At 40.3% G+C, this 26,517-nt stretch overlaps 1 protein-coding gene across 1 annotated transcript in view; it reads left to right on the forward strand.

Annotated features, from left to right (window-relative positions):
• The first annotated feature begins 7,276 nt into the window (after positions 1-7,276).
• Positions 7,277-26,517, forward strand: part of lgr4 (leucine-rich repeat containing G protein-coupled receptor 4) — a 35,060-nt gene continuing 15,819 nt past the window's right edge. Inside the window, exons 1-4 of the mRNA XM_041938801.1 lie at positions 7,277-8,061; positions 18,586-18,657; positions 24,666-24,737; positions 25,860-25,931. Of these exons, the coding sequence (XP_041794735.1) occupies positions 7,880-8,061; positions 18,586-18,657; positions 24,666-24,737; positions 25,860-25,931 (398 nt within the window). The 5' untranslated portion in view covers positions 7,277-7,879. The remainder of the gene's footprint in view (positions 8,062-18,585; positions 18,658-24,665; positions 24,738-25,859; positions 25,932-26,517) is intronic.

Consider the following 26,517-nt stretch of genomic DNA (forward strand, 5'->3'; position numbering starts at 1 on the left):
CAAAGCCCCTTTTCACAGACTCAAAAACACAGCAATGTCCCAGGGTGTATTTATATAATACTGTCTGAACAAATGACAAGTGCTTCATTACCTTGAAACGGCAATGAAGACTATTTTCATTAGTTCACTTCACAGCCCGCTCTGTTTCTATGATCCTTTTGCCTGAGATGCTCCTTATTTGTGTCAGCCATGGTCATCAGACAAAAGGAGCTTTATTATAGTCTGGGAATGACGAACATCAGACATCCAAAGCCGTTCTAGAAGAAGGTGATCTTTGTGACCACTGACACTCCTCTGAGGACAGACAGATAGCGTCATCTGGCGTTACGGTCACTCTATCCCTTACTTGCTAATAACTGTTCTAGCATCAAATTGTCCCTCAGGGCTTGCCTTTCTTATTGAGCATCAGAGCACAGCCCTGCAGAGAGAGAGAGAGAGCAAAACGTGACAATCGCTGACATTTTTCACAGCACACGGTGGAGCTACGTATCCCGTATGATGAGAGGACAAAGAGGTCCAACTCGACCTCGGTGGAAGAAGATAGGCCCAAGGTTCTGCATGAACAGGAAATCAGAGCCGTATGACGAGCTCTGTGGCGCTGGGCTCTGTGTTAGTCATATTAAAGCAATGACAGGAAATTAGATGTGTATGCTGCATAATGTGTATTCAAATGTCCGTAACTGTGACCATTAGCATTTTTGCTTAATGGCTGGAAAATGGAGAGACAGCCTGCTATCAGATTTTTACCACAAGAGGGGAAAAAAGTGTAAACTTGGGCCTGAAGGTGGCGCAAGAGCAGAGGCCGTGTTATCACCTGAGTGAAAGCCTATTGTCTGTATCCAGACTCAGCTTGTCTGGCTTTGCACTGTCAGAGTTTAGAGATCAGCGTTCATGTTTTTTGAAGCGTATCAAGAGAGTTTTTTACTTCCGTCACTCATGCTTCTCATGGAACAGGTGCGCCTCCATTTTAACGAAAGCAAATGAAACCTCGAACATGCCTCAAGCCTGCAATAACTGTTTTCGATTGAATGTGTTAGTTATGGAGCAACATTATTATTCATTCGAAGTCGTGTTTCTGGCCACCTGATGAATATAAGTCCAATACGCTCTCTCTTTTTAGCTCTGTTTTGGTCTCTACCAACTCCTAAGGGAAATATCTCGCTCTTTAGCTGCTAAATCCTCCACCACGTTCATCAGCTAATTACTAATGTTGTCTGCTTCCTGTTTGGTTCTGAGCAGGTAGTGTTCAGTGGCTTTCTTGAGGTTTTGGTCAAAATACATGAAGGGTTATTAGACTGAACCAAAACTGTGAAGTCGGGGGTCGGACAGCTAAACAATGAGCTGAAAGAAGCTAAATCGCCCTTTAGAACCGAGCTGGGTGATAACTCTCCGTGGATTTGTCACAATGAGTCACCTCTTACATTACACAATGTCATGTGACTTATTATTAATATCAAACTATTGATTGGCGGCTTTAATGTCAAAATGTTGCAGCTTGGTTGAGGTGGAGCTGATATACAGCTGGATAAATCAATTTACAGCAGTTTCTCCAAACTAATGACTAAAGATGTCAAATAAATGTAGCATATAGAGTAGAAAACCCAATATTTCCCTTTGAAATGTTGATATAATCAAGTTAGCAACAAGTATTTCAAAATTGTACAGTATTTTAGTAAATGTACTTAGCTACTTTCCACCACTGGGATTACTTTGATTCAGTGTGGATGTTTTATCAACTGTTTTACTCTTTTTCATGTTTATTTTGAATTTGCACTGTTCAAATAGTGCCTCCTTTTCACTCTTGTTCTCTTTCTTCCCTTATGTCTTCTGTTTCTTTGCAAAGACAGACCTGAGCCTTTCTGACAACAGAGATGACATTTGTTACTCATGGTACAATAATGGTGTCACATTTGAATTCTTCCACATTAATCCTCTGTCAGGAGGAATGCGTTGACATGCGGTTTTCCTCTCCCTGAATGCATCATGCGCTCAGTTTCTGTATCAGTACTCTGTAATGCTCCTGGGGGCCAAAATTCATGACCACCGAGTGTGAATGAAACTAGTTTGGAGCACTGAGAAAATCTAGCCACTGTGGGGTAGTGTTTCTCTTCATAAGAATCCAGCTACACCCACAACTGTGTTAAGAAAGAAGCTATTATAACAATTAATGAACACGTCTGTCTTAATAACTGTGTGGTGAAATACCACACATGATCGTATGAAATTCCACAGGGGGTACACTGTATTGAGTTATAGTGGACTTTGATTAGTGCTTGTTGGTATATTTGTTTTAAAGACAAAGACAAACTCATACATTTCCTAAGACACACACACCTTTCACATGTATGGCTAATATACATGATTTCGGTGGAGGGAGGCATACCAGTGTGCTTGTCTATTTAAACACTGGGCGAATAGGTGAATAGGAATTTAAGAGAAAGCCATAATTAGGTAATCTCTCATCTCACAATCATTCTTGACCAAAATTAGCTGTGGAGGCAACCTCATATTGTTTTTTGTATTTTTATTTGTATTTCGTGTCTGAGCTTTACTGTCAGGTTTGAAGAACGTCTCCTCTTTCATAAAAACAACCTAAATTTATAAATAAATACAAGGGGGTAGTGTTGGTTTTAAATGAGATCATTTAAAGAAACACTGCCCCTCAGTGCATGTTTTCATTCATGCCAACAGACACAGACATGGTTTTAGTCATCGTAATAATGCCAGACTGTTCATCCTTTTGGATGTTTCAGGGAACTAATTCAATAAAGCGAAATGGAAGGCACTCGCTTGATAACTTCTGCGTTGGTTCATTTAATTCATCTACAGCATGTGGCACGATGTACTCTGGGCAGCACTTGTACTGAAGGTTGTCTTCAGCTTCAGACTAATGGATAAACATTGTTATTTGACCTTTCACCTCATGTCTCCCTCAAATAAATCACAAGTATCACTTCTTGTCCTACAGTTACAATGCTTGGACATTAAATAATTGCTGAATTTGAACAAAAAAAAAAAAAAAAAAACTCGAGTGAGTGATTCTGCAGTTTTTTTGACGGCAAAAGAAAATGACATACAGACATGTACAGAGAAAGAAATTGATGTAGTAAGGCCAAAAGTTAACAATGTTAGTTATTACTTTCTATCCTCACGACTCACTGCTGAACTCCAGAAGAAATCTGGCAGGAACACTCTGGAAAATATACTTGTTTGTCACTTGACACACAGTAAAATAAGACCGATGGAATGAACTTCATCTCTGTGGGTCCAGCCTAGAGGTCCAGGATGACTTCAGCCTTGCTTATCTTAAGTGAACTTTAATTAACAAAAAAATGTTAGCTAGCAATCTACTAAGCAAATCATTAAAGAGTCACCTGGATTACAGCACAACAGTGTGCAAAGCTGTGTGAGGAGAATTATCTTGTAATATTTTCAGATATCTGAATCTAACTCGACACCTTCTTGGAAAAAGCCCATCTGAGCATCTTTCCTCAGGTGCATGTCATAGTGCAAACAGCACTTTAGAAGTGAATGAGCGGGGCTGATTTGACTGTCCATCATTAACGCCATGCTGCAAAACCACCCCACTGATAATGTATGGCTTGTAACCCAATCCAAGTTTCTGTACGTGCTGCAGGTGCACGCTATGCCTCTGGCTACAGGAATACCAAACATCGCCACCACACCCTGTGCACCTTGTGCCTTATCCGGTTGACTGCCCTTTCCCCCATGCACCACTGGTTATCTCATAATGTGAAGGGTGGAGATGCTCTGAGTGTCAGGAGCTGTAAGAGTAAATTTGCAAGTGGAGTGTTAAGAAGAACGGTTTATGCATGTAGGCAGGGGCAAGATCACTCATAGAAATTAGGTGTAAGAGGAGGACTTATTATGATGTTCATGGCATGCAGTGAATATAGAGGTGTAGGTGGTGGATAGAAGTATAGGCCTTTCCACTGGCGGTGTGGTTTTTCTAGATATTTCTTGGAGTCCAGAAATAATTAACATATGTACAGGAAATTCAAGGCCAAGCCTCAGCCATACTCACAAGTTATTCTGAAGATGTGTGTAATATGAATGTTCTGCCTGATGTGTTCTGCAAATGCAAAATACATACTCACATATGAATGTATTATTATTTTGGTGGTAATTCATACAGTTGCTTTCGTATCAACATCGAGACATCAACCGGTCAGACGTCGCGTGGCCCCTCATGGCTGCCAACCCGATTCTACATATGAAGCTGTCAGATGTCTCGTGCTAATTTAACTTTCTACTGTGTCATCTATATTTCGGACGGTGCAGATATTTGTGTATCTGTATGTAAGTGTGTTTATTATTTTACATGCTATATACCTGGATATCCATACATTAAAGTCTCATAGAAATGAATTGGATTCTGTAACCTGGTTTCCACATTCAATCGGTCAGCTCTTCCTTGTTCATTCCTTACAACAAGACTATGGTGAGTTGACCTCTGTCTGAATGACACGCAACACAAAACACATCTGGGAACAGCTTAGGCCTGCCACAGTCAGCTGAATAGTTTGGTGTGAGCTCTTGATGCTTCAGTGTCTTCTTGCTGAAAGGTCTTTGATGGCAGCCATTGGTCCATTCAGCTCTTCATTACTGTTGTTTCCTGTGTATTGTGGGTTAAAACAGACAAGGAGGTAATAGGTAACCCTAAAAACAACAATATGAAATCCCCTTAAGGGAGGAAGTCTACTGTCAGTGCATTCTTCCACTAAATTACCCTCCATCACCTACCTGAGGTTTAAAAAAGCACCTGCACTTTAAAAACACCTTTTTTAACTTGTGAATATTAGGTAATCATAATTGCTGGTGATCTCTATTCTATAACGTGTTATTAAATCTATTTATTTTGCAGTATTTTGTTATTTCTTGACATCCCATTGACAGGGCACATACGGATACCTGGATTATCCGAGCACACTTAATGTGATCTCCACTGAACTGCGGAACTGTGAATCTCCTCAATTACCCACCACATTATGTCAGTGTGAAAAACTACAGCTATAAAATACTGTAAGTAAAAGTAATTATACTTTATTTACTAACATGTACTTTGCTCCATTAAAGGGAACAAATACAAGATGAGGAACAGTTATACTTTTCCACTACATTAATTGTATTGTGGGCTATACACTGCATCAAATGAGGCTTAATACTTAGATAAACCAGGTCAAGATACCAAGTACAAACGAGGCTAAAGACCAGATTAAATAGTGATTCAAACCAGGATAAATATATTCCAGCACATTTATTGAATTGTTCATACAATAAACATATGATAACATATTTGAATTTGATGCATTGCTGTGTAAGAGTAAATACTTGAGCCAGACATTCAGAGTTAAACCAGGCTAAATACTGAGTTCTAAACCAAGATGAATACTGAGTCATATACCAGGTAGACTCAAATTCAAACTCACACAAATAAAGTTGTCTGTTACTAATGTGAAAAGTGAAAATTTGAATGCACGGCATTGAGTTGTAATTTACTCTTATTTACAGTGTGATATTACCTTTAGAATCTGATTATGTCTGCACTGATGAGTGTTATCAAAAATTGCTTAAATAATATGAAAACCTGTATGAGCAAGGCTGGCTTACAAACTGGGAAAAGCAGGTAAATGCCATAAGACTCCAGAACACCAGACACTGTACCAGCCTCAGGTCCATGCTGTGTCACGGTAATGTAATCAGCTGCTAATTTGTTTAGGAATTTGCACCACTGTAGTAAAATTTAAATTATTGTTGGTTCCATAATTGTAATTGTGCATAAAATGTAATTGTGGTCCTGTCTTGTAGTAGGGCACTTTGTCAAAGGTCTATTTTTCATTCTTAATTTTAGTTAATATTGTGTTCACGTGATACATATTCCTGAATAAAGTTGTGTTTACTGAAATTGCCTCAAACTAACTGACACGCTGACAGTAAGCAGCCTCGTTACCATTCTTCAAGCAAAGAAGTACACAAAGGGGGGGAAAGAGGGTCAAAAGGAGCCCAACAGCAAATATTTGACCCATTAACCTCTAACAGTTTATCCAACCATGTGTGTGAGGGTTGAAATTTACAATTCAAAGAGAAACAAAGACAAAGCAAAACAAAAAACCTAATTGGGCTTCTGAAAGGCACAGCAGTGGTTGCACAGTTGTGGAAAGTAACTATGTGCATGTAGTCAAGTACTGCATTTAATAACAGTTTTGAGGTACTTGTATTTCACTTGAGTGTTTACATTTTCTGCTACTTTATTCTTGTACCCCACTTACATTAAGAGGAGCAGATTGAGATTACTGATGCAAAATGCAATCAACAAATAGATGATAATTAGAGGTTAAAATAGGACAAGACTTTATTGATAATTTCATAAGATACCAATCAATAAAGTAATCAAAATTACCTGCACTTTGACCAAGGGCAACATTAAAGTGGGAGAAATGTGACTGCATCAGTAATTATAATCCAGTAACATACATTATTCTGAAATGTGTCATTCTGCATGATGAGTATTTTTATTTTTTGGTACTTTGGGTATATTTTTATGCTAATACTTTTGCACTTTTACTCCAGCAAGATTTTAAATGCAGGACATCGAGTGTGACAGAGTATTTTCAAACTGTGGTATTGCTACTTTTACCGAAGTAAAAGATCTGAGGACTTCTTCCACCACTGAGAGATGTTCTGTTAGAAGCAAAAGTCATACATTCAAATATATACTTAATTGAAAGAATATACAAAGTACCCGAAAGTAAAAATACTCATTATGTAGAATGGCATATTCAACTAACCCATCAAAATGCATGACATGATTTGATAATATTCTGAATCTGCAAAGTAACTAGTAACTAATGTTGTCAAATACATGTAATGGAATTAAAAGTATAATCATGGCTTCCTAAATGTAGTGCAGTATGAGTAATCGCTCAAATAAAGTACTAGTTAATCAAAACTGTACTTAAGTGCTTGAGTAAGTGTGGTATTGTTACTTTTACCTCGGTAAAAGATTCGAGTATTTTTACCACATCACAATGTATGCAAAATCCACTACAACACCGGAAAACTGGCTTTTGAAACGAGGTAAACAGTTGTGTTGCAATGACTGCGCTGGTCACTGGCCACGCTGGACCTTGCTCCATGCGTGATCACTTTTACCTGACTTTGAACGCAGCTCGGAGCTGGCGAGTGTGCCGCCTCTGACGTCGTGGTGCAGGTTTCACTGTTGCACAGGCCGGGCCCAGTGCTGCAGGTTGTCCGGTAGGGTGCCTGCCGAGCTACAAGCATGCCGTTGATGTCGGGAGCAGAGGAGGGGAACGTGAGGAATGGCTGAAAACTGACGGTGATCTCCTGTTAGGAAACACACCAGGACGGTCAAAAAGCCCGTCCGGTGCGTTCAACTGAGGATTTCACTGTCCCCGGATCAGCCGCGTAGCGACGCATTAACAGGCACCGCTCGTTTTTTGTGGTTATTTAATGGGACAACGAAAACGCAAAAAACGCAAGGTACGCTACCGCTCCTGTCGCCAGCCCTGCTACTTTATTTTCATGGACTAATACGACACGCAGGGGGGTTGAAAAATGTTTCACGGCGAGGTAAAGCGCTCGTCTTCGAAGGCAATGTTTGCTTGTTAACACTAGCTAGCCGTTAACGTGGAGGTTTTCCGGTCGGGCTCGCGAATGTATGAAGTGCTCGGACTTTATATCTTGTTTTGAAAAGCGTCGGTTAGCCTTCATCTCTTCATGCCTCAACCGACCGACCACATGAGAAGTCGACGTCCGGAATAGATTGAACCACAAAACAAAAGGCCCCCCCTCCGCTTTTTTATTGAACCCGCTTTCACCTGAACCGACGAGGAGAAAAATGCGTGTGGATTTGTTTTGGATATGTTTGTGGTGCTTCCTTCGCCCCGGTGCCACCGGTCAAGGGCAGTCGACGGCCGTTTGTTCGCCCTCATGCAGCTGCGATGAAGATGGGGGCGCAGACTGCTCCGGGAGAGGGCTGACCACCGTCCCAACTGGGCTCAGTGCTTTCACCTACTACCTGTAAGTATTAGCCAACATCCACAGTGAAATATAACCTCAAAACACGTCTATGCGCCCCTGAACGCCTCACTGTAAAGGCCTGAGTATGGGATATTTGTTGTGTTTACATCCCAAGTGAATGAGGGACATGCACCATCACGGGGGGGGGGTGAACTTTCCACACATGGCTCGCCAGAGAAAAATGTCCTAATGAAGATGTTAGACAATTTCCTGCTTAGCAAGAGTTTCTAGTCATTTTTTTTTAATGTGTCATAACTCTCAAGGTCTTTCCAGAGTTCAGCTCAACAACACACACAGTTGAAGCTTGACAACTTGTCACCAGCTTTCCATTGCAGCCAAAAAGTTAAATCCTTTCCTGAAACAGTATTAAAGCAACTGCCAGTTTCTCCTCACACTGTGATGCAGGGCTGCAACTAATCATCATCTACATCGTCAGTTATCCTTTGGAGTAATCGATCAATCATTTGAGAGCTGAAACAACACGGTAGCCTGTAATCAATCTGTAGAAATCTAACCAGCAGCTGTTTTGATCGTCGATTAATCATTATATGGCATTATTCAAGCAGCATTTTTTGCGGTCCGGAATCTCAAACGTGCAGATTTGATTCTTTTCTTTTGTCACATGTGAGAGTGAACTGAATATTTTAAGGGTTAGCTCTTGTTGCTCACATAAATTGGCAGTTTGAATATTATAACAATGTTAAAATTTACTTTTTTGATGATTTATAGACTGAACAATTATAATTGGCAGATTGATTGATAATGAGCATAATTGTCAGTTGCCACATTTATTGTACAAAATGCCAAAAAAGTGAAAAATGCCCATCACTAGTTCCCAGAACTTGTCCACAAGCTGCTTGCTTTCTCCAAAAAGTATATAAAATGTAGAAACACAGCAAAACCTCACATTTGACAGTGTGGAGCCAGTGAATGTTGAGCAGTTTGGCTTGATTAAAAACTAAATGATTAATCAGTTATCAGAATTTTCTATTAATGGACAAATCTTTTCAGTTCTGGAAAATGTTGATGAGTTGTTTTTCTTTTCCACTCAGTGATCAGCATGGTTTGGTTTTGTCCTATTTGTGACCTCAGCAGTCCATGTGTTACCTCAAACAGTTGTTATTTACCTGTTGTCCAGCAGCAGGTTGCATCCTCAAAGGTATTTTTGTGACCTCAAAGATGTTTACTTTTGTTAGGGATGATAAAATGTTTGTCTGGGTCTGTTTAAATCCAGTATTTCCTCAGTTCGAGCCTCTATGCACTGCATTCCTTCTTTAATGGAACTGAAAGTCTTCTGCGTAAGCTGCTGTAGTGCAGTCAATGGAAATATTGGGTTTAAACATTGGGTTGGCCCTTGACAAACATTTTACTTTTACGGGCAAACAGAAGATGTATCAGGGAGCACAAAAGTACCTTCTGAGGACGCACCGTGCTGCTGGATAACAGGCTGAAACATAACATTTAGATTTTTCCCCCAAAGGTTTGGGTTGGAAATGCTATGTGACCGAATCACAAGGTAATGTAAGTGCTGAGGTCACAAATACGGCCAGATTTGGGTGAGTAATGCTACATGGATTGTAGCCAAGAGTGCCTTGTTCCTAGTGCTGTTTGTGTAGTACAAAATAATCAGAAGTCAAGCTTGTGCCATTAACACATTCTCACCACAAGTCTAACTTAACTACGGCTTCCAGCAGGGCCACTAATTTTTCTAAAATGTGGAGCAAATGGGCTCCAGGTAAGTTAGATCTTTCATGGAGTGGTGCAGATACAGTTGATGATTGCCCCATGAAGAAACTCCTCAGTTTGTTTCACAACCTCTGGGTTAATCATAAACTAAAGTAACCACCTTGGCAACAGCATTGAAAAAAACAGCAACTTATTGTGGCTTTTTGTAATGACCGTGCCCCCTCAAAAGAGAAAAAGAAGACATTATGACTTAAGTTTACATATTCACCCGTCTATTTAAAATGTGTTATTTGGGTGGGAAAAGAACATGTGTTTCGCCGTCATGTTGCGTGAAAGTATAAAGGTTCTGGTTTGTGGAAACCTCGGTGCCGATTCGCCACCTTTTAAGAATGGTGACTCAAGCCTTGCTGCACCAGAACCAACCAAAACTGTGCCTCTTGGAATCAACATTATTAAGAAAGCATCAGGTACACGGGGGAAGTGGATCCATATACCACGCTGTCAAGACATGTCACACTAGGCCTAGCGCATACAGCTCAAGCTCTCAGCGTACGACTCTGGGAAAACATACAGCAATTTATTATGGGCAGTCTGGCATCTCAATCACAACATTAAACAATGTTTTCACAAATGATATCATAGCGGTTACTGCCATTCAGCTTTTCTATTCTATGCCAAAATGGAAAATAATATGTTGTTTTGAAGATTGTGCTATCGTCTTGTCTCGCAGTCGGTTATCTAAATGCTCTGTGACAGGTTTTAAACACTCAACTGCCTAACGTATTCACTTCAAACTCTTAAAAGTGTGTGAAAGGTTGTTTGTCCCTCTCTCTGTCCTACTCTCATTTGTTCTCCTGGTCTCTTGAACTTAAGTTGTCCTCTCCCACTCCCTCCGTCTTTTGTATGTGGAGCACTGGGGTTAGGGATCATGATGGATTAGTGAGACATATTGCAGCTGCAAGAGCTCCTTCTCTCAGGGCTAACGCACCCACAATGGTCTGCTGGTGTATAAATGAAAAATCACATCTACAAGTGTTTTGTCATTAAAGTATTTGAACTGAACTTGTTCAAATTTGCGTGCAGTTATCACGTCTTTAGTATCAGTATGATTGAATAGAGATACTGAGGACAAAACCCAGTCTAACAACAGGAAGGGAGATATGTAAATTGAAGTTACACACACATACAGTATGTATAGACACACATTATAGCAGAAACAGATTCAAGGGAGTTGTTTTGTAAGCATAACAATGCCCAAAGGTCAGGAAAATTCCTCATACAAGGATGAGTGTTTTGGGCTATTTACTCTGTTGTTGTCTACTGCTGACTTGTACCTTTGCTTTAGAAGAAAACAAAAGGTTTACACATTTTACAATAAATCATATGACAACGTTGGAGTGGACTCTTACCTCCAGCCCACAGGGGCTTGAGTTTTGGCATCTGCAATGGAAACAGCCCTCTCACAGAAAAGCAGATGAGAGAAAAGACGAGGCCCCTCAGCCAGTAACAAAGTAAACACTCCTTTTGAAGGTATGTAGTTTACCTGCCACTGAATCACGGCACACGTTTCTGCTATCATGTCTGCATGAACTCTTGTGTACTTTCAGGGAGCAGGAAGGGGTTATTGCAGCCTGCATCTCAGTTGTGTTAGGTCCTTCATAGCGGGAACAAGGTTGAGACTTGGGGAAGAAGGAGGGGTGGCGTCAGGGGTCTTGCACTCTGCTGGTAGAGCTTGCCGGCCTCACCATTGGTGCCCTGAATCCATTTTTAACTGAATGATACTTTTGTTCTTGGTCAGCAGAGGTGAAAGGAGCCAGTCAGTGGTTCCCACTCTCAAAACAAGATGACTTGCGGATGGGAGAATATTAATGCTCTCTCCCCCTCTCGGGTCCCCAACCCTGTCCTCCACTTGCTGGATGCTTGGAAGTTAATTTGAAACATGGCAAATATTTTTTGTGGGCAATGCTTGCCATACGGAGCGCATATTAAAGACTTGTGACCACAACTCTATAGGTGATCCGAGGTAGTTGACATTTATTCGGGTGGACTATGAAGAACTTAAGCTGCAAATTGCACGGCTACATTGAGTTCCAGAGCCAGAGCTGATTCCGACCATTCCAGACAATGCTTGTGATTCCACCAGATGCACTGTGGGGCGTTTCAGAAGCATCTTAGGAGCGGTTCTCCACTCTGCTCCGCGGACAATATGTGCCTCGTCTTTTTATGACGGAGGCCACGTCAAGTTAGACAGAGCAAATCGAGATGGACAGGAAGTCAGCCACAGCAACAGCAGAGACAGTCCGGTCAAGTTTCAAAATGAAACACCCTCTGCAGATTCATGATCATATATCAACAATAAGCGCAATCAAAACAGAAAAAAAAGAAACCCATTTACCTATGACAGAAGCACAAATATCAAGGAAAAATGACCAAATTAAGAAAATCTGAGCAAGTCAACAAAACTGCAGTCGGAACACGTTTTACATCCCACCATTCGTCCAGTAAATAACAGTGCAGAACCTTCCTTGTTTGTGTTATTAATGTGCTGTAATAACGATAGCTTTTAAATGTCCTCTTGCACAAATTGTGTACATGTTCAGGATGTGTTACATTACCTGTTACACTGTATGGTCTTTGGGTGTGCTTGAGCATCCTTAGATGTATATTTTGAGGAAATTATGATGCATTGCACTGTTGGCCTAATAGGGTGATATATTGTTTGCCAGGGTGACACAGTTAGTCTTGTCTTGTGTGCAGAGATAAGGCTAGTTGTGAATTAGTACCTGATTATTCATGACTCTGTTTGGCCAGATTTTCAAGGCAGAGTTTTTTCCAGAGTGATAGAAGACTTAGCCTGGAATGAAATGGAGACTAGGAGAGGTCTTCATCTTGTCAGTGTCATTTGCTTTACTTACTTTCAAAGTTTAAATTGTTGAGGAGACAAGGGAAAGCTCTGCCACCCCTGGTAATCAGGTTTCACATGTTTCATAAAGAGATAAAGTTAATAAAGTTAAAATAAAAACAAAGGAAGTGAACTTGTAATTTGCATTCCAAGATATGTAAATTCTACTATGAAGATGCAAATCCATTGCTAGTACTGTTAAAAATATTGTATGTAAATGCAACTTCCACTTAATTAAATTTAGATATCTGTATTAGGCTCTTCCTCCTCTTTCAGCATTAGATAATGATACATTTTTTGATACATTTCAGAAAACAGGGAAATAGTTAAAGGCCAAATTTCAGTCTTGATCAAAGTTAACTATATAGTCGAAAATCTTGAGCAATACTAAGATATTTGACCACCGAATGTTTACAGCTGTCCTTTAACACCATTGGCTGTGCAGTGACAGCAGCCCAGCAGTTGTCAGTTTACACTGGATCCATTCACCTGCAGTATTGCTGTGTACTCTGAGGCATCTGACAGAGCTCACAGCCCCGCATAAAGTGTTCAACTTCTATTCCTGAGTAAAAAGGGAGGAGGGGGGCAGTTGAGGTTAAACACACATTTCAGGTTGCAGACACACATGAAATGAAAGCTCTTCTACAGGCCAGTGTAGGCAGCTGTATTGGTTAAAATGATTAATTGTTCAAACTTTAAAACATCAGAAAATAGTGAAAAATGTCATTCATTCCCAGTAAAGTACCATCTTCAAATTAAGTCTGTGTGACCAACAGTCCAAAACCAAACAATAGTAATTTTACAATGATATGATATAGAGAAGAGTTGTTGTTTGCTCTGCTCCTGCTCTAAAACCTGCATATTCCTTTTTAACATGATAATAATGGCCTTCAAAGGAGCATACCATTGTGAGACACTGAATAAAAGAATGATAGAAAATAAAAAAAGGAATGTTTTAATTCCCAATGACTAGAATCCTCACATCTGAGCAGATGAAAACACTTATCCTTATTGCCCTTTTATCCATTACTAACAAACTGTGACTGAAACCTGAATGAGAACATGTGCCAGATCTTGCCAGGAATCTGTATTTGTAATGGCCTCTCTTGTAAATTAGATTTTTTTTCCCTGACATACTATAACTTTTTTACTTTTGATTGGCTGGCTGGGGTTCTATAAAATCATATAACACAACACATAGTACATTGTTCGCGTTAACAGCTTAACCACCGTCAGTGTGAAAGGTTTATACTGAAGATAAGCACAGCAGCAGGTCTTCTGCTTTGGTGAAACTGGCCTAGCCATGTGTTTAAGTCAGTATGACACGTGCATTTAGGTTAAATAAGGTTCGTTACAAGTCTTCACAATAAATGGAAAGGTGTGTGGAATGGACAGCCAGGAGCACTAACAAACCAGGTGGTATCAGTGACCTTGATAAGCACCACACAGGTTAAACACCTGGGACTCCCCACTGGTCAGTTAGAACTGGTATTCTTCTTCATGTGAATTTAAGGTGTCTCACACACACCTCTGAACACTATGAGAAGACACAGGTCAGTCACTTCCACATACTGGGAAAAAGCAGTGATGACAGAATGTACTGCATGTTTCACTTTCGCTTTCACAACAGGAGATTTAGTCTTGAGCAGCACGACACGCAGGAACAACAGGCCATCTAAGTCAGCAGAATATTCATGAATACAGCAAAAACTGGCTGCAGGTTTTTGTCGAAGGCTTTGGATGGGAAGTCATTGTTAAATTAGCCAAGTGATAAAAGTGCCCTCAATTGCTTTTTTTTCCTGTATTGTAAGCTCATTCAACTTGTTTATGCCCTATTGTTTTATATATGATTGTGCAACATTTTTTGAACATTTTTACACAACAGTGTGGGGTGGAGTTAGACGGGTGGATGTAGTTGCTGTGTCTGGTTTCTACTCGGCTTTGTCCTTTGCATAATGACTGAAGTGTTGTATTTTAGTTTTTAATCAGACCATAATATATTTCAAAGCATGTGCCTTTTTTCTAGGCGTGTGTTTTGTTTTGTCCACTCTGCCATGCAGGCCTGACTTATGACGTGATTGTTGTTGGCTCCCGTAGGACTGAGGCGAACTGTTGTTATTTCACTGCAGTTTCTGACATCTTGGATACAACCTCAGTCAGGTCCTTTCTTTGTTGCTTGGTTTGGTCAGGTGACTAGTTCTAGTAAGAGTCTAACTTAGTGTTTTTCTATCTCCACATAATGAAGTCTATTGTGCTTTTGGAATTGTAGTACACAGTTTCCCAACAAGCAGATGGTTGTCATATGGTTAAAGTGGCAGAACAACATTTACACCAATTAGTTATTAGGTGTAAATATTTAGGAACAACTAAGTTCTTTGTACAAGCTAATTTGTGTGGTTGTTTAATGACTCATGAATCTGTGCTTAGTAAACATGCTATGACCAGGACAAATTATAACTTACAAACAACAGGTGTAACTGGCTGCAGATCTGTGCTTCATTTCTGTGTTTATGTTCTGTGGACAGTTGCAATGTGCGCTGTCTTTTGTGGAAGGTAATGTGGTCATGTTTTATATTAAAATGTTATCCCGTAAACTGAATAGACCACAGGTCAGAACTGTAGCTTGAGCGAGGTCTCGAGAATGTTTCAGGAACAATTTGGAGTTTATTGTCTCCAGATTACTTACAAAGAAAAACCATTTTCAGATGATTTTATGTCAGGTTGTAGGACGTTTCAGAGATGTAACAGACGTGCAGAGATTAACCTACATGCTTTGCGGCAGGGTAGAAACAGATGACGGTTCAGTTGCATAACTACTGTAGATTCAGGACTAAAATGTATGCACAACAGCAGAAATATGCAAAGTTTAGGCAGCAGATTCATAAGGGCCCATTTTTATTAACTGTTCCCCACATTCATTCTGAGCACATTAACTGTATACTTTATCTAAGATAACAATGATATTAACAAGACGAGTGCACTCACTATAGTGCAGATCAAAATCCAGATAGTGATGTTCAGATTGCAGCTGCGGACTGGGCAGGTGGTGTCATAAAAATTAAAACATTCTGATAAATGGTGGGTGGGTTGTAGGTGGGTGAAATACTACATCATTAACGAGGAAAATATTAATTACATCACCTTCAGTAATCTTAGAAATGACAAGTACATTTCCCCATTAAGAGAGACACTGGCTGTGCTAATTAACGTACGAGGCACAGCAGCGTGACTTCACCGACACACCAACAGTTTCGATTAGGTTTCTTCTACACATGCAAAGCTCACTCGCACACAGTCCAGTTCCAATGATCAAACTGTTTGGAATAAAGGAGCCGTTCTACAGCTGAATCTTTCAGGTGCTAAAAGTGTAACCCTGTTGCACTTGACAGGACAGAGGAAACCTGTTGTTTGTTTGTTGTTTTGCTGCCTAAATGTCCCACGATATTTGCTGCAGTGACATTACTGTGCGCATGGAAACCAAAAGTACACACAATAAATAAGACACTGGAAACTCTCACTACTTGACATGATTTAAAAGGCAGTATAGCCAACGGAGACGGTAGAGGTGGAGTGAAATATGTTGGTGTGAGTCTTTAAATCAGAGAAAGTAAGCTGTTTGGTTGAGTGGTGGGTGGATGAATAATGTGTACATGCGATTTGATGACATCAGAGCAAACCTGATTTTACACTGTAGCTAGTGTTCTACACTATAAGTCAACGAGTTAGTAGTTAGATTTTAACCAGAGTGCAGGATGATATAAGCAGTGAGTCAATTTGCCAATCTACAGAAATCTATCGTGATCGATACATTTTTCAGGTAATTTTCGAAACATTCTCAAGTTCCCACCTCTCAGTTGTGAGAATTTGTTGCTCCTCTTCATCATATGTGATTGTACATTGATTAACTTTGAGGTTTATACTGTTGGTTTAACAAACCAAGCAATTTTGAAGATGATAAGACTGATTTATATAGTATTTAAAATCAGCATTTCAAGTCAATTACACACAGTTTTTAATGGCTGTGTGTGTGCTAGTGATTAAAAAATGTCATGTGTAGTATTTCTATGTTAACTAACCACAAGTTAAGGCAGTATATTTAAGGGGTTTATATTTTGACTTTTAGAACATGTTCATACTTCACTTTAGCTGTCATATTTTCCTTCTCTCAAAGCATGTCTGCTACTTTTGTCAGGTTCTCTGCTTCCTCTCTGCTAAAGCGAAGCCAAATGGCACATGGGATAGAAATTTACTGATACCTGTTTGTAGAAGCGTTTAGGCTTGTCACCATTTATCGCAGCTGCATTTTTAGTGTCCCCTTCAATCTGTCTTAGCAGGGACGGCCAGAACCTTGATGAGTAAAGCAGCCAGACGCAGAGGGAGGGAGGAAGTGTGATAGAGTCTTGCAGGCCTCCCATTCTCCCCAGCCCTGCATGTGGTTCAGACTAGTCAACAGTCTGCGGGAGATTTGGTCAGACAGTTTAAAATGTGGTTAGGGATGCATCCATTTGACCACCAGTGGTGGCAGATCTGCAGCAGTCCTTGCAGAACACCACCAGAGATGTTGTCAGGGTAGGGAAAAAAAAAGGTAAGTCGGTGGATGTTGATGGAAGTGTTGTTGTAGCTGCACAGTCTATCTGGTCTGGTAATTGGATAACCAGGTAAGTGGAGATGGGACATACAGTAGGTCGCAGGGATGATGAGGGTTCTGTCAGGGCCAGCCTTTTAAGGCCGCTGTGCCTCTGTGTGTGCGTGTGTAGTTGCGACTGCAGAGGAAGGGCAATATGATCCTTGTAGGATTCAGGGGCCCACACACAAGGTCCTAGAGAGATCTGGCAGTGAAATTCAAGATGGCCAGTTGGAGAGTGAAAGAGGAGGGGGGCAGGGGGTTGCTTCATTTGTGAATCCCGGATGTTTTTTCAGCCTTGATATGCGCCGTCTCTTTACACGAATTTCTTTGAAGCAGGTTAGTGGATTCCTAATCAAGATTAGATTGTATATGTCTCCTCAGTAGACCCAAGACAGCGTTTTGTCTCCTCTTTTACTGTGACAGTCCCTTACTTTTCACTGCCAGTTGAAAACACGGCACAGCTTTCCTATAGTTAACACATTTTCAGTAGCTAGCATATACCTATCAGTGTGGTTTTTTTAATTATCAGTATGAAGATGTAAACACATATACTTGTATTAGCTGTGGTGGGGAAGCAAATCAAGTCCTGTGTGCATATTTTTCATGCTGCTACATGCCTATCTTTACTTGAAGTTGGTTTGAGAAATGGAGATCCCTGGGGCTAAAGAGAAGGGCTTTTTCAAGGCTTTTTTTGTTGAGGTTATACTCATGCAGGCACAGTCAGAAGACATAAAAGTGTCATAAGGGGTGGGTGACGCAACTACCTTATTGTTTGTGTACATAGTTTACAATTACAGTTAAAAACCTCATTGTGTTAATTTAGTTCAAACTTTATTTCAGACTCAGGGTCCAGGTAAACAAAGTGATGTTTTATAGAACAGCTTATATCTTAATTACATTTTATTCTATGTTTTTTTTTTTTTTTGATGAAAGAAGGCTTCATTCACAGATGATTTCATTTTGAGACATTGGAGGATCAAGTCAATCAGAGAAAATCTTGTCACTAACACTAATTTAACATTCACACTTTCCAAATCAGGGTTAAAAAGCACTTCACAATAAGAAAAAAGGCGATTCAATGAAAGGCCTCTATATAAATATTTAAACCATAAGTGAGCTGTTGCTGGAAACGGTTCAAAAACTAGTTGCATGTTTTAAAATGTTTTTACTGTAATTAGAATATATAAAACAGATAGTTGTAGCAGTCTCCTGTGACAAAGTTTCTTTATCAAGATCTTAAAGGCAAGGCTAACAAATGCTGATTTAAAGGTTTCAATCAATGTTTCTAACTGATTTTTGGTTTCCACAGTGACCTGAGCATGAACAACATCACTGAGCTTCCAGCCTATGTATTCAAGAACTTCCCCTATCTGGAAGAACTGTGAGTACATGCCCCCTTTTTTTCCGTGGTTAATGATGTATTTACTCTGTACAATGTTGACATGAGGGCCGGGCTTTATGATATGCACCTGGATATTTGAGTTTGCACCACAAAGCACACAGTATAGGTGCACAACATGCCCTTCTTCTCAGCTGAAGGAGATAAGGGCAGCATTACGTGAGGTTACGAATCACCCGCTGTTCATGAGTTGAACAAGGGCAGTTATAAAAGGTGCAGTAAGGCTCAATTAAAAAGGTGAGGTGAGACGACATGTATTGAAGCTACAGTCATGTGACATCCTGTGTGGATTTTTGCTTTTAAAGGATTATCGGGGTGGTAACAGCACATTTATGCTCTGGGGGTTTGTTGAGTGGCATACATATAACCTTAGTGGGTGTTTGTTATTTCTTCGCTCTTTAAATAGTGCGCTGTCTGGCTCAGTGCTGCTGCGAGTTAGAGATAAAATCTGTCTACCTGATATCAGGTAACATGCAGCCCTGAGAAAACAAAATGACCAGTGAGTGAACATTATCCAGAGGTTCCAGCTCCACTTAGCCTTTCGCAGGCATGTTTTTTCAGCGCTCGTGCATCTTTCAGCCAGCCGAGTCTTCGCTCGCTTCTTTTCCATACACCACTCCAATCTGCTTTGTTGACAGGCAATTTACTTTTCATCGCATTGTGTGGAGGAATGCAAGGCAGGAAGGAAGAGGGCAAAACAATGGTTTCCACGGCAACACGGCTAAAAAACCCACCCAGTTTTGCTGCTACTTCTTTCTTGTCTCAGATCATCATAATGGATGGACTCTGGGGTCTGGTTTTGAAGAAAGCCACTTTGACTGACATGTGCCCACGGTTCATACGTGTTTTTGTGTAACCTTTTTCCCGGGAACAAATCTGCAGGCTTGTCTCAGTGAACTTTGGTGGATGACTTTTTCGCTCTAGGGCTGCAGCAGCGTCAGTGAACCAGAGCATGGGCCCTGAGGGCAGAGACAGTGAGAGAAGGAGTTGACAGAGAAAGAGATCAGGGAGAGAAAAGAGAGCGGGCCATCCTCTTACAGGACAGGAGGCGAGACGGAGGAATAATATTCCCTCCGTCGTAGTCACGCAATCTCCTCCGCTCTCTTTCTTTCTTGCCGAAGGCGCCACAAAGCTCAGCAGACGTGATGACAGGTATTCTCTGTCTTCTTTGTAGTTTGTTGATATTCTTGAAAATAACCTGTGACTGATAGGCACTCTATACATCTTAAGTGAATTACGGTAATGACACCTGCGTCGGCCTTCTCACGGCTTTATATTCGTTGACAGACTGGTTTAAAATATTTCTGCTAATTTTTTCTTGTTATTTTAATAATGTTTTTATGTTGCTTTTTGAGTTTCAATTCATATCAACTGTATTTTCTTGTCTTTTTTGGGGGGTTATTGCATCCATTTGTATGAAATTTGCTCTTTCAATAAAGATGAGGATGATCTATTGTACTATGTTAAATTGAAGAGGACCTCTACACTAACGTTTTTGTTTTTTTCTTTTTGGCATATGATGTTAATACAGATGATCCCTAACCCCCATCACACATTACATAGCCATGAAGCCACACCTCCTACAGTCATGGACCCCCCCATGGTGTTTTTGAATACATTGTGAGGGAGGCTTCTAGCTGAACTTTAGGGTGTAGTTCCTATGGACTCATTGATTGGTTTGACTTGCACTCAACAGTGTAATGAACATAATTAGTAGTAATGATGATTATTATAGAGTTAAGAAGTAGGAGGAACCACTGGTTCAGTGAGTGTTATTCCCAGCAAAATGTTCTTTTGCTGAACATTCAGTGTTACGTAACATAGTTTAATTTCTGAAAAATCATGTTTGTCTGTCCGTCTGTTATGGCAGATGGCTCCAAATATTACAATATCCAAGAGCCTCTGTCACTGTTGCCATGACAAAGCTAGTCAGAGGCATAAATCAGAGCTGTAGCAAATTTGAAATACTTAATTGTTGCAGTTGGGAATGAAGCAGAGGGCTATAGCTGCTGATTTGATCAAAAATGAAAAGAATTAATTTAAACTGCATATTGTGATAGATGTTTGTTCAACAGTGTAATATTTAGGTTACCGTTAACCTTACGTCAGTATTTTCAAGTTTGGTGATTTGGACGTTTCCTGCTCGAATGCACCTTGGGAGTCGTACTTCACTTCTTCCCCACAGTCTCGTACTTTAAACTCCTTTATCAAAGAACAAGATATTTTCATGTGTAACACAGCTGCTAATTTTTTGTACTGATGAAAGTTTCATACTGATCTAGGCCTTAGAAGGGCTCCAACCGGAACCCACGGAACATTGTCTGTGGGAAAAATGAACGTGACTTTTTACTTCTGGAACGATGGGCGCCTCGAATGTCTCCTCCCACTTCACAACTCTGTTATAATTATATGATTACTGAGATTTTGATTTGAACATTTTCTTTGGCAACATGAGCAAAGGAAATAAAGTCAAGGGCCAATCATCACAGCTACCAATACCAACAGTGGTAAAAAAGGTGTGTGTTGTACATGTGAGAGCATGTTGTGGGGGAGGGGTGCTTGTTTGGGTTTTGCCTGTATTGTTACAGCTATTTTTTTTGGTGGGAAACTTAGCAAACCACGTTTGTAGCCCTTTTCTGCTGTCAGAGTGCACTGCAGGGCTCTTTGTGAATTTGCTATTGACAGAGGTAGACCTGTGGGAGTGGTGTTGCACAAGGAGAGGATTTAGCCTTTCCTCAATGAGATTTAGCACATTCTTCTGTCCTCGTCGAAGCCTGGGGGGACATGTACTGCATTTGCTGAAAGACACAAGGGGAGGAGAAGCTCTTTATGTTGTGAAACCTGATGGATATCTGAACCATTTGTCAAACCATGTTTGCATGTGGTGGTTAGTGGCTCGTGTCAGTGATTGCAGGTTCAGGTTTGTGTGAGTTTCCAAGGAGTGAAGTCACATTGAGTTAGCCACACGGGTCACTGTGCTGGAAATGAACAAAAACGACTCAACAGCCACAGACAAGATTCGTTTTACATTTTGAATTCATAGGCCTCCATACGCGTGACAACTTGTACTATAGTAATGACTAAGTGCAGATTATGGTCTTGGAATTAAAGTCTATTCTCAAAAAGCTGTTGCAAGACACCCTCTTGACAAATTGTGGCTCAGTAGAGACACAAATGTTCACATTGATAGGTTGATTGTGTGGTTCTGTGAATTGTGGAATTCAGCTTTGGAAGCTGTTCACTGGGTTTGTCTTAAAGTCAAGTCAACCTGAGATGACAGCCTTTTTATGAAGCTGGCGAGCATTCACATCCCAATATGACAGCTTTTGTCGACTGCAGTAAATCAAGCAGTAAATAGGGCCTGCGATTGACAAAAATTTTTCATTTAATGTGGGTTCAAAGCATTTTTTCTACTGTTTATGGAGGCATCGGATTAAATTGTTTTTCACATGAATAGAGATACAGTACATCTTACTCACATGCTCTCCTGTCAAGCTCTTGGAAGATTTCAATTTAGAAGCACAGAAAGATTTAAGTCAAATGCTTCAAGCAATTTTAAGACTTCTAAAGCTCCTTTGGGGCTTGCCATCTTCTGTGAAACTGTTTCAGCTGACTCTGTCACTTCCATTTCTAAAGTCGACCAGAGATATGTATTTTGAATTTGTCTGAAACCAGGTCTCCATCCAAATGTAGGGGCATCGACTACTGTTATATGAATATTAGGAGTTGGTTCATTTAAATAAACATCTGATGGTGGTAATTCTCTAATTCGCCATTAAGCCATTGCAGAAGAAGAAGGTGACATAGTTAAAAGAGCGGCAGTTCAATCTTAAACAGTGGGAAATACTGTGGAAAACATGATGGATCGTGATGTTTGTGTTTGTTTCATATATTAATTTGAGGAAGGTTACAGCCTCCTCATCACTCCACGCAGACGAGGTGTTTTCATTTGCTGCCATTTTTCATCTCTTCAGTGGAATGGAAGCTTCAGTGGGCGTTTTAAGTCAAATGCTTCATGTAAGTCATGATTAATTCACTGAGTCTGTTTCCATTGCACTTTGTCACATTTTGCTTTTATTGATACACCAACTTTTCCTCCTCAGCCAAGACGTTTTTTTTTTTTTTTTTTTTCCAGCGTTTGCACACAGCTTTTCTTATGTGCAAGTTGAAAATGCAGATAAAAACAGGTGGATGGAAACCCACCTTGTGATAGCAAAACACAAGCCAGCACACAATCCTGTGGATTAAACGTTTTTGAAGCTTTGTACTGATCACTTGTCTGGCTGAATAACTCTGCACTGTAGACAGATAGTTAGAAACTCATAAGCCCAGCAACATTTAATGCTACAAAGAACCCACAAGACAACACTCTTAAAGTAACTGGTTTCAGTGCTTCCTCTTCATTGACATAATGGTGCAGATGATGCACAGCTGCCACGAGTGGTGGTGCATAATGGCACATTATGTTTTCTGCAGCATAAATGGAGTGGAGGTCAGATATGCCTTGATCAGGTTTAATTCTGATCTTGGATCCTGCACTCAACATCTGCAGCCTGGAGACACTTTGTGAACATTTATTTGGGTCAGCTTTTATTTATTTATTTATTTATGTTTTTTCCAGCATTTTTCAATGGTGGGCCAACCTAGTTTTACAGGCTCGGTGGAGGTGCCGCCTCATACCTTGTCAATGTTTTAAGTGAAGTGTTTTATTTTTGAGTATTTTATTTCTTATAACAATAAAACTTGTTTTAGGGGGCAAAGATGTCATTTTTCTTGTTAGCTAGTAAGAGCTGACAGAATTACAGCAGCTTATTTTATTGTAAAACTTGCTTGGCAAAAAAATACTCATATACACAAATGCATACACAAAATGTATGCTTTGTGTTGCACTGTGAGACCTAAAATGTAATTGATGGGTTATTCACACTTCTTATCAGCACAGGATGTCTATTAGACTGCTACTCACTTGTGTTGATTATACTTTTTGTGATTGTAACAAGGTAATGTTTATTGGGATTCCAACAAGCCTTTTTTTCCATTGTTGCCTACATTAGATGAAATATGTGTAAAAATAATGAAACCGTTTTGATCATAAACTTTAAAAGGGAAAGCTTTCGTCAGGCTGAATACGTTTATTGGAGGGCAGAATACAGTACGTACCTATGCAGCAAGTAATTCACTAACTATTTCAGCTCTGTTGGTCTCATCAGGGACTCACAGCTATTCATACCTGTCAACTCAAAGTTTTTGCCTTAAAATTCATGGCATACAAACAAAAGACCAGCTTTGAGTTTACATGATGGCTATATGGTCTTCTGACACAGTGAGCCTTGATTCTCAGGCTCACACCCAGCTTGTTGCAGGGACTTCAGCCTGACCTGACTCATGTTGCAGAGTGATAAATCTGCTGCTAATCTCTCAGGCCAGATATTCTTCTTGGGCTGTGTGTCCCAGTCAGCCTGCCCCGTGCTTATTTACACCCCTATTTCCTATACACTTCCTGTTCCCAACAGGAAAGGGAGGTGTCCCCTAAGCCCTAAAGTAATTCATTCAGGGACTGAAACAGCTGCCCAGTGATAAATGCTACAGGCAGTACAGCATGTATCAGCCCCCGAGGGGTGAATTAGTTTTTCACTCTCTCTTAAGGGAGCATTGAGCAGTGATGGTTGGGAGGCTCAGAAAGGGATCTAAGGAGGGGATATCCAGCAACAGTTCTAATCTCTTGTGGGTGACAGACGAAGTGACAACAGGCCATGGCACAGACTCATGTCTTTGACACCCCAGGCCCCATGTTCATCATCTGAGCTGGAACCTAATCTGTTGAGGGGTTGGGTGTGAAGACATTCTCAACACTATGCATTACTTTATTCAGAAATAAAATATACTCTGTGATCTTTTGCAGTGTGTTCTTCTTTTACATAAATGCCTCCTGGAACCTTTAAGCATTTGAGAAATCTTCAAAATATAAGTTTGACTCTCTCTCACCACAGACGACTTGCGGGGAATGACCTGTCATTCATCCACCCTGAAGCGCTGTCTGGACTCCATCAGCTCAAAGTCCTGTAAGCATACACCCTCCCTGCCACCACCACCACCGTCAACATACACACACACACACACACACACACACACACACACACACACACACACACACACACACACACACACTTAAGGCTGTGACAGCGTGAAGTTTTCCACACACTGGGGGAGAGAATAAATATTGCTGTTAGTGGTAACATTGTGCTACTGTCAGTTATTGTGACCCTAAACTTAGTCATAGAATTTACAACTACTTGGACTAGACAAAATGCACTTCTTCATCCCTTCCTCAGCCATATCTGTGTCTGTGAAAAACCCTAACAGAGCTTTGCATTCAAGCACTGTGTAAAAATTAGTTCTGCATAATTCCCATCGGCAGCACACCCTAGTGTGCTTGCACAAACTCGAACTCATTGAGCGCCACACAAAGCGCTTCCCTGTTGATTCTGCACTGAGCCAAAAGTTCAAAGTCCTGTTGATCTGCAGATGAGGTCTTGGTTACAGGACTGAAAACACAAACACTAGGACTGATCATATCAAGTGATTTATTCACATTGTTACTTGTAATTAAACAAGTGAAAACCAATTGAAGTATTTTGACTACATGCAGCTCAAACAAATCCATCAGATTTTAGTCAGTCCATGACCACCATTTTTATTTTATTTAATTTTTTCTCTTTTCTGACTTGAGCTAATAATTTGGTCTTCCTGCCTGCCAGTGTTGCATTACCGTATTAATATTCTATGCTGCCCGTGCTGTGAGGTTTATGTACAAGTGAAAATTGAGGCATAGTTATAATCTTTATGACTGAGCTTGTTTAAGGGGTGCATTGGTAAAGGGTTGGTTTAAATAGGTAATCTGATTTGGAAAAGGTTTATTTTATGTGCTCACAATGAACCACACTTTGAAACACAGAAATAAGAAGAATCAGGAAAACTCCATGAAGCAGTTGTGTCTTCCAAAGTGAATAAACCAGTGAACCAGTGTAGATTCACATTAACAACAAGATACAGATGAGACCTTCAGAAAGCTCACTAACACATGGAGTTAGCCTTGAATGTATCTGTCAATACATATTGTTTAAGATTTATGATAGAAGAGAAAGTGTTCATGTGAAATCATTATTTTGCCATTTTGCCTTCAGGATGCTCCAGAATAACCAGCTGAAGACTGTGCCCAGTGCAGCCCTGAAGAACCTTCATTCTCTCCAGTCTCTGTAAGTCATCTGTCATACGTACACACATGTATGTGCATGCATACACATGTGTGTGGGCTATTGTCTACTCAAGAAGCTGTTTAATTTCAAGTCCACCCCCCCCCCCCCCATGCATTTACCATATTAGGGAAACACTCACTGCTATTGTGGTAGAGACTGTGGTAGAGGTTTTGATGGATAAATGTTGTTTTACTAAGTTCTAAACTGCCAAATATGGAAGACAGGAACTACAGCATCTTTTGAATTGCTGATGCAACATGTAAATGATCAAAATGTGGCGGTGCTACTGCTGCTGCTGCAAAAAGCAGTCTTTCATTTTTACATGGAGGAAATCTCTATACTGTGACAGTCTCAAACGTAATATCACAGCAGCAATGTTGGTGAGTTTTATGAATAGCCCCTTTTCCCTAAAAGTTGCAGTTGATGAGAAAAGCTTTTTTTGTCCTGAATTCCTGGACAGGAAGATACGCTGCAGTCATCAGCGCTGTTGTCAGAGAAATCACTGCAGTGTATTTACACAGCCTTCTAACCACATTCTACACAGTTACTCACGAAGACAAAATACAAAAAGCAACAACAAGAGGAG

Source organism: Chelmon rostratus, chromosome 1, assembly GCF_017976325.1.
Source record: "Chelmon rostratus isolate fCheRos1 chromosome 1, fCheRos1.pri, whole genome shotgun sequence".
NCBI classification, from domain to species: domain Eukaryota; kingdom Metazoa; phylum Chordata; class Actinopteri; order Chaetodontiformes; family Chaetodontidae; genus Chelmon; species Chelmon rostratus.